Source organism: Esox lucius, chromosome 11 (assembly GCF_011004845.1).
Source record: "Esox lucius isolate fEsoLuc1 chromosome 11, fEsoLuc1.pri, whole genome shotgun sequence".
Classification (NCBI taxonomy): Eukaryota; Metazoa; Chordata; class Actinopteri; order Esociformes; family Esocidae; genus Esox; species Esox lucius.
The window spans coordinates 24,052,270-24,065,355 of record NC_047579.1 but is presented as its reverse complement, the minus strand read 5'-3'; the positions used below and the strand labels follow the sequence as shown (position 1 = coordinate 24,065,355).

Genomic DNA, 13,086 nt, shown 5'->3' with positions numbered 1-13,086 from the left:
AATCTTATTCAGTGGTAGTCTTCTCTTTGATAGATCTGTGATAACAACAGATGAAGGTTTGGGTGGACGGTTGATTAAAATAATTTGCATAAGTTGAGGACCAGCCTGTCCAAAAGACAAACATTCAAATGATGTAGTATTGAAGGTCTGGAGGGTCTTCACCTTGTAACTAGTGCGGTGGATAACAGCAAGCCCACCACCTCGATCAACAGAGTAAGCTTTTTGCTGGTACACATAGCCCGGACATGTAGCTTTATTAAGTCATTTGACCTCTGCCAAGTTTCTGTTAAGCACATCACATCAATGTGAGGTTGTTTTGTTCCATTTTATTCATGCCGTTGTCCTTGAATGTAGCCTGTTCTGTTTGGTTTTTGTCCTTTGTTCTTGAATGTAGCTTGTCCGACTATTGTTTTCACCTGCATCCTATTAGCTTCCTTTGGCCCAGTTTTGTTCAGCCCTTGTTGAGTCATTGAGTATCTTTCCGGTATATATTCCAGCATGCCTGCCTTGTATTCCTGCCCTAGTAATCATTAAATCCATAGTTGTCCATGAACTGCGCCTGGCGTCCTGCTTTACCTAAATTGTGACAATCAATATCTTTTCCCATGCTAACGTCACATATTTGAAGATTGAGTGTTCAGCAGAGCAAAGGAGCGAGTTTTAATCTGTGTAGAAGGTAAGCTAGGGTGCAGAAAGCTAGTGACTTTATCCAATGCATGCAGGGGAGTTTATATAAACCACTTGGCAAACATTACGGTGTGTAATGTGGAGGCGCACCCTCTTCAGATTGAGTAGATATTACAGTTAGGTGACACTGCTGTAAATATTTCCTACACAAGCCCGTATGACAGTACCGATGCGTAATTCCCAAGTCACCATGAGCGTTTAGAGAGAGTGGCGCTTTTAGCAGTGCCGATTAAAAACAATACAATTCAGCAGAAGAGTACCTGATCCACATCCTGTCGAATCACTAACCAGGCCTGGGGAGACCGATTTATTCGTAGCAGGAACATATATAGTCCATTGCTGCAAACAGGTCCCAATTAAAATTATTGGCAAGATTGAGTCTACTTGGTTCTCACATTCTCAGTGTCGCAGCAGGAAATAACAAAAAGGTAAAATCGTACAGTTAAAAATATAATCACGTCACCACACTCAGTCATCAAAACTATTTAAAACGAATTAGTTAAGACTGATCTGAACAAACAATCAATTAATTCAATTGGCTGGTAGAAAGCAGATAATTAAATTCCAACAGGAGATGGGACTGCCAATGTGCGCCAGCGTACCCCCCCGGAACGTAGGCAGAGCTATCAATGGCATACAATATAAAGACATATAAAGTATTTTATAGTTGTGCTCAAAAGTTTGCATACCCTTGGATAATTGGTAATATATGTACCAATTTTAAATAAAACATAAGTGAGCAGGAAAAACATTTAACTGTAGGTTGTAACAGAATGGCACAATCATAAAACAAAACATGGCAACAAAGAAAAAAATAAAATGACCCCTGTTCAAAAGTCTGCACACCCTTGGTTCTTAATATTGTGTATTGCCCCATTTAGCATCAATGACAGCGTGCAGTCTTTTGTAATAGTTGTCTATGAGGCCCCAAATTCTTGCAAGTGGTATAGCTGCACATTTGTCTTGGCAAAAAGCCTCCAGGTCATGCAAAGTCTTTGGTCATCTTGCATGAACCGCACGTTTGAGATCTCCCCAGAGTGGCTTGATGATATTAAGGTCAGGAGACTGTGATGGCCACTCCAGAACCTTCACCTTTATCTGCTGTAACCACGGGAGGGTCAACTTGGCCTTGTGCTTAGGGTCATTGTCATGCTGAAAAGTCCAAGAGCGTCCCATGCGCAGCTTTCGTGCAGAAGAATGCAAATTGTCTGCCAGTATATTCTGATAACATACTGCATTCATCTTGCCATATATTATCACAAGATTCCCATGCCTTTAGAGCTCACACCCTCCCCAAAACATCAGTGAGCCACCACCATGCTTCACAGAGGGGATGGTATTCTTTTCCCTATAGGCATTGTTGACCCCTCTCCAAACATAGCGCTTATGGTTGTGACCATAATGCTCTATTTTGATCTCGTCACTCCAAATAACAGTCTGCGGCTTGTTAAGGTGTTGGCAAAATACATGACATGAATAAGTATTTTCGATGTACAGCATTAAACGTTCCACGCAGAAAACGAATCATCTTCTGGAAATAGGGTATTTCCTTTTGAATGATGGACTTATCCGACCAATGGTATTGGTTGCAGAAATGCAAATGTAACTGATTGGTCAAGAGTAGAAGACCCACCCCTCTCTTGCTTACAGAATGAATCTTCACTTACGAACCTCGAAATACAGAACTTGTCCAAGTTGTAAACATGTCAAAAATCATGTTCTTATTATACATCTGAAAATAAAATATGCTTTATGTGTTCAAACTTCATTTTCTAAGTTTGTCAAATATTGCTTGCCAGCACAAACTAAATGTACATACTTGCGAAGATAAGCTTGCAAGCACGTACCTAAATGTACAAGTTAGCAAAACTTTATTACAGATTTGAACATCAGACTTGCGACCACGGCTCTCAATATACAACCGTGATCAGTCATATTTTCAAAATCAATGCCAAAATATCTCAATTTCTGCCAGGGTATGAGCACAACTTTATATAATAGAGTGTGTGCCAAAAACGTTTCTATCCGTCTAATTAAATGTATTGGTCTTTCATTTTCATAGTTTGTCATGTGACTGTGTTTCTGTAAATTGTGATGGTTTTCCAGCTCCTGGTTCTGCAACTTAATATAAGATTTTAGTTGCGAGTGCTTGTTGTGTTCTTTTTTATCCACAGCTGTGTCTAAATACATGGAGTAGAACATAGTAAACTATTCAGGAATGCTGAATGATATCTGTTGATTCGCTGGTTTTCATTATATAATGTGACAGACAGAATTCTCATAACGAAAGGTGATACGGTTCAATTATATTTGAAAAATATATATATTTGAAATTGTAAAACTGAAATACGGGCAGATGTATTTGTTTTATTCCTGTCTCTTTTCCCCCTGACTGTGGGAAAACTATATTAAACATTGGCTGAAACCCACTCTCCTCTATGTAATGATGACTGTGTGGTTTTGTTTCCATTTTAGGATGTTATATTTCTATGCTTGGTTTGCTTTTGTGTTTCTGTTCTAGGATAGTACATTTCTATGCTCGATTTGCTTACTTTAGTCTTAATTGTTTTCACCTGTATGCCCTTCAGCACCCTTTATATGCAGGTGCTGGTCATAAAATTAGAATATCATAAAAAAGTTGATTTATTTCAGTAAATTCAAAAAGTGAAACTTGTATAATTTATACATTCATTCCATACAGACTGATATATTTCAAGTGTTTATTTATTTTAATTTTGATGATTATAACTGACAACGAATGAAAACCCCAAATTCAGTATTAATTTGAATATTGTGAATAGGTTCAATATTGAAGACACCTGGTGCCACACTCTAATCAGCTAATTAACTCAAAACACCTGCAAAGGCCTTTAAATGGTCTCTCAGTCTAGTTCTGTAGGCTACACACTCACAGGGAAGACTGCTGATTTGACAGCTGTCCAAAAGACGACCATTGACACCTTGCACAAGGAGGGCAAGACACAAAAGGTCATTGCTAAAAAGGCTGGCTGTTCACAGAGCTCTTTGTCCAAGCACATTAAAAGAGAGGCGAGTGGAAGGAAAAATGTGGTAGAAAAAAGTGTACAGGCAATAGGGATAACCACACCCTGGAGAGGATTGTGAAACAAAACCCATTCAAAAATTTGGGGGAGATTCACAAAGAGTGGAGTGCAGCTGGAGTCAGTGCTTCAAGCACCACCACGCACAGACGTTTGCAAGATATGGGGTTCAGCTGTCGCATTCCTTGTGTCAAGCCACTCGTGAACAAGACACAGCGTCAGAAGCGTCTCGCCTGGGCTAAAGACAAAAAGGACTGGACTGCTGCTGAGCGGTCCAAAGTTATGTTCTCTGATGAAAGTCAATTTTGCATTTCCTTTGGAAATCAAGGTCCCAGAGTCTGGAGGAAGAGAGGAGAGGCACATAATCCACGTTTCTTGAAGTCCATTGTAAAGTTTCCACAGTCAGTGATGGTTTGGGGTGCCATGTCTTCTGCTGGTGTTTGTCCACTATGTTTTCTGAGGTCCAAAGTCAACACAGCCGTATACTAGGAAGTTTTAGAGCACTTCATGCTTCCTGCTGCTTACCAACTTTATGGAGAAGCAGATTTCATTTTCCAACAGGACTTGGCACCTGCACACATTGCCAAAGCTACCAGTACCTGGTTTAAGGACCATGGTATCCCTGTTCTTAATTGGCCAGCAAACTCACCTTACCTTAACCCTATAGAAAATCTATGGGGTCTTGTGAAGAGGAAGATGCGATACGTCAGACCCAACAATGCAGAAGAGCTGAAGGCCACTATCAGAGCAACCTGGGCTCTCATAACACCTGAGCAGTGCCACAGACTGATCAACTCCATGCCACGCCGAATTGCTGCAGTACTTCAGGCAAAAGGAGCCCCAACTAAGTATTGAATGCTGTACATGCTCATACGTTTCATGTTCATACTTTTCAGTTGGCCAACATTTCTAAAAAAAATTAAGTAATATTCTAATTTTCTGAGATACTGAATTTGGGATTTTCATTAGTTGTCAGTTATAATAATCACAATTAAAAGAAATAAACACTTGAAATATATCAGTTGTGTGGAATGAATGTATACATTATACAAGTTTCACCTTTTGAATGGAATTACTGAAATAAATCAACTTTTAGATGATATTCTAATTTTATGACCAGCACCTGTAGTTGAGTTCAGTTTGTGTTTTCCTTTGTGTGGTATTAGTTGTTTCTGGATGACTATACTAAGTCTGCTAGATTATCTCTTCTTCATTGAAAAACCTTGTGTATCGACCTGTTTCTGCCCACTTAATATGGACTCTGTTTTAAGCCTGATTGCCGGTGCCTTTGCTCGATCAATCGGTTTCCTGTGTATGACTACCTGCCTGCCTCCTGGCCTTGATTTCAGCCTGTTCCTTTGGTAACCTCTGTAATAAAGCCTGCGGCCCTTTGCGCTTGAACCCCAACCTCTTTCTCCTGAGTATTCCTTTCAGCCCGGACAGTTGTGTTGCACGGTGTTGCCAGATGGGTAGGTTTCCTGACCAATTGGCCTATTTTTAATGACAGTATGCAGTCAAAAATGGACTTGGGCGGATTAATTAAGAGAAAGGGATAATGCACAGGCTATAGTTGTTATCGATATTTGCTAGATTGTGGGAAACAGGGTTACTAGGCTAGCTTTTTTTGTTATGCCGTTACTGGAGTGTTCTTTTGTTTGACCGAGTAAATGGAGACGCCCAAGAAAAGTGAATGTCTCTGACTGAGTGAGTGAATGGATGTTTAAGCATTCCTAGCGTAGTGGTGTAGCGTAGTTGATGCCAGCAACATGTTTCAAAACAGGGGCAGGGGCATCTTTACCACTGTGTTGCATCACCTTTTGTAACAACACTAAGCTTTTGGGAACTAACGGGGACCAATTGCTGTAGTTTAGAAAGTGGAATGTTGTCCCATTCTAGCTTGATTTAGGATTGCAGCTGCTCAACCGTTCGGGTGTCTTGGGTGATATTTTTAATCTCATAATGCACCAAATGTTTTCAATAGAGTACAAGTCTGGACTGCAGGTCGGCTAGTTTAGCACACAGACTATATTACTATGGAGCCATGCAGAATGTGGTTTGGCCAGTGGCAGGCCATGCATTTTACACTTAGGCCTTCAGCACTATTTTCCTGTAATTAAACCGCATTCTAAGAACGTCACCATAAAACGCTATAGGGCAATAGGCTATTGACATTCAACATATCCACCCCATATTCACTGTGACAATAACATTTATCGAGTGGAATAAACACATTTAACACTAGGCTCAACACCTATGAGACTTACAATACACAAATAGACACAACATGAATACACAGTGACTGAAACCATCATGAATGCACCAGTATAACGCAGTATGACAGGATGCTGCATCACACACAGCCATGGCATTACCCAAATCAATGTCCTCACCAAATACACAAGAACAAACTCACAACAACCAGTCACATTTACTCATACGACAAAGCAAGCAAAAATGCCAGGAGGAACAACACAAACAAGATTCACGCTTCCCCATAGATTCCAGCCAAGCTGCTGCACCTAAACACACAGGGAGGCTACCACACACACTCAAAGGTACAGCCAACTAGGCCACTGAAACAGAACATGCGTCACACCGGCAGCAACGATCTAAAGCAAGCAATAATATACAGATATTAACAGGCCCGGTGACAGGATTAAGTTTGTCAGTTTATTGATCTCCTCCTGCTGTGTTTCAGTCCTAAATACAACTGAATACCAAAACACTCATGGCGCCGACCCTGATAGTAAAAATACTTAAAAATCCACAAATTCCATCCTCCTTTCTTTTTAAAAAAAAATTTATTTTTATAAGTAAATTCACCACCAAATCAATTTCTTCTCCATCTGCCATTCTGCCAAAAGTAAATATTTATACAACAAATCTAAAGCACTATAGCTATAAACCGAATGTTTCCAACAACTGGAGACAATGCCAGGTCAGGTGTCAGCTAGTTTTCTTCAGTTAGCTAACTGCCACTCGTATAAGCAACATGAAAAAGGCTGACGTAAGGCAAGGCCAGCTAGAAGGCTCCGGTGTGTCAAAAAATACACCCAACAACTCAAAATCTGATTGGTTATTAATATGACAATCAACAACATGGTCCTGTTCACTTCGACAGAAGAGGGAATTCACTCGAAATTCGCAGAGGAGGCCTTGCTGGCCCTGACGTCCCACCACTGGCTTTGGAATTGTCTTGCTGAAATAAGTAGGGCATTCCCTGAAAAAGATGTCTCTGGTGACAGCATAAGTTGCTCCAACACCTGTATATATTGTTCAGCATTCATGGTGCCTTCACAGATGTGCAAGTCACCCATGCCATGAGCACTAAAGTACCCCCATACCATCCCGGATGTTGGCTTTTGAACTGTGCACTGATAACAAGTCGGATGGTTCTTCTCCTCTTTAGCCCGGAGGATATGACGTCCATGATTCACAAAAATAATCTCACATTTTCATTAGTCAGACCACAGGACAGTTTTCCAATTTGCCTCAGTTTTGTAGAATAATATGAATATATGTTTCATTGAAAGTCAAATGCCACGATAATGGGAACAACAGAAACATTTGTGTTTAGCCTATCTGTAGGTTGCTATCAGCCAAAACCTCAGAAATGTGGAATGTTTACATTGACCATCTGGCATTGGGGTTATCATCTTGGAAACAGGATCAGTGCTAGGTTGACACCCTTTAATATATATATATATCAGCATATAACCAGCTTTACAGTGAGATACTTTGGAACTTCCATTGAATAGGACAACTTTGCTGAATTATTCCAATAAATACTGAATGTATTTTCTCCCTTGAATTGTGTGGGTTTTCTATTATTTAATCATTGTACGTAACTTTAAAATTCTATCAGTTTCTTCTTTGCATGGTAGAGTTTTAGCTTGCATTTGTTGTTGCTGTGATGTACTATGTTCACAGACAATGATTTTCGGAAGTGTTCCTGAGCCCTGCAGTGATGTCCAATACTACGTGTCTGTTTTTAACGGCCATCCAATATTGGTTTTTGCCATTTTCCCTTGCGTACAGGGATTATTCCAGACTTGCTGAATCTTGTAATGACACTGTACCGTAGATGATGATATCCCCAAACTCTTTGCAATTTTATGTTGTGATACGTTATTCTTGGATTGTGGCAAAATTTGCCCATCTTTCACCGAGTGGTGAACCTTTCCTCATCCTCACTTCTGACAGGCCCATCCTCTCTGGAATGATCTTTTAATACCCAATCATGTTACTGACCTGTTGCCATTTGACCTAAATAGTTTTTTTAGCATTACAAGTTTCCTATGTCCCAGCTTCTGCCGGACCACATAAGTGGAGCCGGCCTATATGAGCGAATGTCTCTTACTCACTGACTGACTGACTGACTGACTACCCTGTTAAATAGTGTAGTGGTTAGAGACGCGGACTATAGAACAACATGTCCCATGTTTCGACTCCTGTCACAGTCTAAACACATTATGCCTTAGGATTTGTTCAGGACACACAAAAACTTTTGCTGTCTACAACCTTCAATAGCTGCATTATAGGAACCCTAAAATAAAACAGTTCTGATGGGTATTAGGATTTGTTCAGGATAGACAAAAACTTTGATGGCTAAGCCTGACTGCAATTTCCACCAAAGCTGTTGCCAGATAATTAAACCCATGTGTACCTATAAAGTGGATCAAACATCAACCAAATCAAATATGGGATGAATACAATGTTAAACAGTACATTGGATCATCATGAAAATAATTATAAATAATTACCGACTTCCACATCGTATCTCTGCTCTTGTTGCAGTCTCCATTTCCTGGAAGATCCACCAACACAACATGCTCCAGTAGGTCTTTACAGTTTGGCACCTTGACTGTTAAACATTTCACAAGCGGCCAGTACATTCTTTCAAATGTATCACTGTTTGAGTCACTCAGTACGTAGCAAGCTATCTTTTTAGACAGTTCTTCAGCCTGCAATTGTAACAAGGCATCACATTACATGTATGAACACTTTAAAAATGAACAAAGACAAAATATGGAACAACTTCCTAAACAAGTTTCTTAATATTGAAAATATACATTAAAAGGCATCAAAGATTTAAATAAAAGTAGCAAACTTTAATTAAATGTTGAAAAATATTTAAAAGGCTGGTAAATGTTGGTAAAAAGCAGTGGTGTCAGAAAATGTTGTAAAAATATTGCTGTTAAAATATTTGTATGTTTAAAGCCTGTGAAGTTTGCAAAAAGTAACTTACTGTGTCACAAAAAATTTTTTTTTTGCATGATGAATAAAATTCAGGAATTTCGAAGAGCTTCTTATCCATTAGTTCCTCTACATTTTTTCCATGTCCCTCTTTTCCATACAAAGCTTTTATCTTATCATGATCATCATCGTCACCATCCTCGACATCAATTTCCTTGTCTTCATCCTCTTCCTCCTCACCAGATTTGACTCGTAAGATTGACCATAGCTCATCTTTCCAATCCTAGAAATGTTAAAGCATGACAAATGCATAACATATAATGTAGCAAAGGCTCTCATTAACTTGCACTTTTTCAGTTAACTATACTTTTATTTTCACTTTTTAGTGAACTGCCCCTTTAACTGCAGATGCATTTGGGTCACAGAGATGTTAAGACAGTGTTTCTGAACGGGGTCGGTACAGCTCCCCAGGGGGCATTCAGAGGATGACGGGGTGCGCTGGAAGCAATATTTTGGAAAGGGGGCGTTGAGGTGCCCTTGGGGGGCATTTGTTTTAAGGCGAGTTTACACAGAAGATTCACAACAAATTGAGTGTTACGTTTCAACTACTGGCAAAAAAGAGTGGTCTGCAACATTAAAAGCGTTTATTTCTCTGAGGGATACACCAGGAATGCCTTGTTATCTCAGTACTTCCACATTTAAAAGAGGGATATTCCGCTGTCGGACTTCCCCTGAAAGCAACGTAGTGTCCAGCATCAAGACGCACATTAAAACACTATTCAGTACAAATGGCTTTGTTGACATGACTGCAATACAACCAGGCGCTGGTCAATCACTACCTTTCAAGGGTTTTTAACTTATTTCCTTAGAAAGGTGATCCTTCTGCTTTAACCCAGCTTGTTTTCCGTTGGAAACATTCTAAAGAATGATTATTGTTTGTCATTTCTGATTGTCTGTTGTTTGTTTTCCTGGGCAACTAATAAATCTGTTGTTTATCATTCAATTATGTACTTTTTGATGATTTTTGATGATAACAATAATAACAACAATAAGAATAATCATTATTATTCAGGGAAATTAGCCTTCATCTTATTTTATTGGGGGTGGTAAGGGATCTGGTCAATGGATAGGGGCGCTGGCCCTAGAAAGAATGACTTAAGAGAGCATGAATATCTATGCTCTGAGCAAACCTGCATCCAGATCCATAGTAAAATACCAGCCTTTCTATGGACACTGCGTGCACAATTATTAGGCAAATCATACAGTTCATAGATGCTATTTGTGGTGGAGGTAAACTTAATAATAAACATTAGTCAGTTTAACACAATGCTTTATGGTGTCTAGCGACATATTCAAATTCGGCGTGATGTTAATACGTGACAGAATGGATGGCAGACATAGTTTTTCTCAAGATGTATTTTATTGTTGAACAATCCCAATGCTTTATGTCAATCCAAAATATAATTGAACCTCAAACCTGAATGTTAAACAAAAAGTTAGTTTTGATCTTTGTCAGGAGAATATTTAAGTGTGCAGAAATAGTAGACAACAATTGGTGTGCAGAATTATTAGGCAACTAAATTACAAAAATAGTTTCTCCCAACTCACTTGTTTTTTCACAATTTTTAAAGAAAGTGTAACAAATAAGTAACACTAAATGGCAATTAGTCTATTAAAAAAAATTGTGTGACCAATATAGCCACCCTTCTTTTCAATAACTGCCATCAGCCTTCCATCCATGAAGTTTGTCAGTATCTTGATCTGTTCACGATCAACTTTCGCTGAAGCAGCAACCACAGCCTCCCAAATGCTGTTCAAAGAGGTGTATTGTCTTCCCTAACTGTAAACCTTGTTTGAGAACGGCCCACAAATTCTCAATAGCATTTAAGTCAGGTGAGGAAGGGGGCTAGGTCATTATTTGGGCATCTTTGAGGCCGTTGCTTGCTAGCCAACAGTGGAGTATTTGGGTGCATGTGATGGAGAATTGTCTTTCATAAAGATCATGGCATTGTTGAATGCTGAGGACTTCTTCCTGTACCACTGAAGAATTTACCTTCCAGAAACTGGCAGTAGGTATGGGAGTTCAGTTTCAGTCCATCTTCAACCCGAAAAGGTCCAACTACCTCATACTCAATGAGAGCAGCCCATACAAGTATCCCTCCTCCACCTTGCTGGTGCCTGACTCGAAGTGGTGCCATTTCCATTAGTGATCCAGCCATGGGCCCAACCATCTGGTCCATCAAGAGTCCCTCTCATTTCGTCTGTCCATAAAACCTTTGAAAAATCTGTCTTCAGGTATTTCTTTGCCCAATCCATACACTTCAATTTGTGAATCTTATTCAGTGGTGGTCTTCTTTCAGCCTTCTTCACCTTGGCCATGTGTCTGGGCACTTGACACCTTGTACATCTGGACACTCCAGGTAGTTTGCAGTTCTGGAATATGATGGCGCTGGAGGATAATGGGTTCCTGGTAGCTTTTTTGCAGTTAATTTGCGTGTTGTGTTCTCCATGCATTTTTTGCGCCCCAGTTGACTATTCGCCACAAAACTTTTGATTGTCTGGTGGCCATGCATCAATGGTTTAGGTATTTCAAGAGTGTTACATCCATCTGAAAGGCATTTTAAAAAATATATACTTTTCAGTGTCAGTTAAATCTTTTTTTTGGCCCATTTTGTCTGAGGTCTTGAAGCTGCCTAATAATTATGCACACCTTGATATAAGGTGTAATTCACTTCCACCACACCCTCCCTCACTACAAAAATACGTATCACCTGAAAATGATTCAATCCAATGAGCATTCAAGTTTACAGTGGATATAAAAAGTCAACACACCACTGTTAAAATGCCAGGTTCTTGTGATGTAAAAGAATGAGACAAAGATAAATCATATCAGAACTTTTTCCACCTTTAATGTGACCTATAACGTGAACAATTAAATTGAAAAACAAACTGAAATCTTTGAAGGGAAAAAATACAAAATAAAAAACTCAATACAATAACCTGATTGCCTAAGTGTGCACACACTTAAACTAATACTTTGTTGAAGCACCTTTTGATTTTATTACAGCACTCAGTATTTTTGGTAGGAATTTATTAGCATGGCACATCTTGACGTATGGGCAATATTTGCCCATTCTTCTTTGCAAAAGCGCTCCAAATCTGTCAGAAACCATGCTTTTGTGGATTTGGATGTATGCTTTTAGTCGCTGTCGTGCTGAAAGGTGAACTTCATCTTCAGCTTTCTAACGGATACCTGAAGGTTTTGTGCCAAAATTGCCTGGTATTTGGAACTGTTCATAATTCCCTCCACCCTGACTAAGGCCCCGGTTCCAGCTGAAGAAAAACAACCCCAAAGCATGATGCTGCCACCACCATGCTTCACTGTGGGTATGGTGTTCTTTGGGTAATATGCAGTGTTGTGTTTGCGCCAAACATACCTTTTGGAATTATGGCCAAGAAGTTCCACCTTGGTTTCATCAGACCATACGTATTTTCCCACGTGCTTTTGGTGGACTTGATGTTTGTTTTTGAAAACTTCAGCCGGGTTTGGATGTTTCTTTTCTTTGTAAGAAAAGGCTTCTGTCTTGCCACCCTACCCCATTCATATGAAGAATACAGGAGATTGTTGTCACATGTAGCTCACAGCCATTACTTTCCAGAAATTCCTGCAGTTCCTTTAATGTTGCTGTAGGCCTCTTGGAAGCCTCGCTGACCAGTTTTCTTCTCGTCTTTTCATACATTTTGGAAGGACGTCCAGTTCTTGGTAATGTCTCTGTTGTGCAATATTTTCTCCACTTGATCATGACGTTCTTCACTGTGTTCCACGGTATATTTAATGATTTGGAAATTATTTGTACCCTTCTCCTGACTGATATCTTTCAACAATGAGATCCCTCTGATGCTTTGGAAGCTCTCTGTGGACCATGGCTTTTGCTCTGAGATGCAACTAAGAAAATGTAATGTTAATTCTGAACACAGTAACACCCCAGTTATATGAGGGTGTGCACACTTATGCAACCAGGTTATTTTAAGGTTTTTATTTTAAATTTTTCCCCCTGAAAGATTTCAGTGTTTTTCAATTGAATTGTTCACATTATAGGTCACACTAAAAGTGGAAAATGCTCTGACATAATGTATCTTTGTC

General features: G+C 39.5%; 2 protein-coding genes across 4 annotated transcripts in view; both read right to left on the bottom strand.

The window, feature by feature from the left end:
* LOC117595221 (nuclear GTPase SLIP-GC-like) overlaps positions 1-13,086 on the bottom strand; it is a 772,829-nt gene that overhangs the window by 66,245 nt on the left and 693,498 nt on the right. The gene's annotated exons all lie outside the window — the stretch shown is intronic.
* The window catches only part of nuggc.1 (nuclear GTPase, germinal center associated, tandem duplicate 1), a 54,041-nt gene that overhangs the window by 16,283 nt on the left and 24,672 nt on the right, over positions 1-13,086 (bottom strand). For all 3 annotated transcript variants that reach the window (XM_034294999.1, XM_034295000.1, XM_029123391.2), the window contains 2 exons: positions 8,995-9,225; positions 8,510-8,710 (listed from right to left, as the gene is read on the bottom strand). In XM_034294999.1, coding sequence (XP_034150890.1) covers positions 8,510-8,710; positions 8,995-9,225 — 432 coding nt within the window. The remainder of the gene's footprint in view (positions 1-8,509; positions 8,711-8,994; positions 9,226-13,086) is intronic.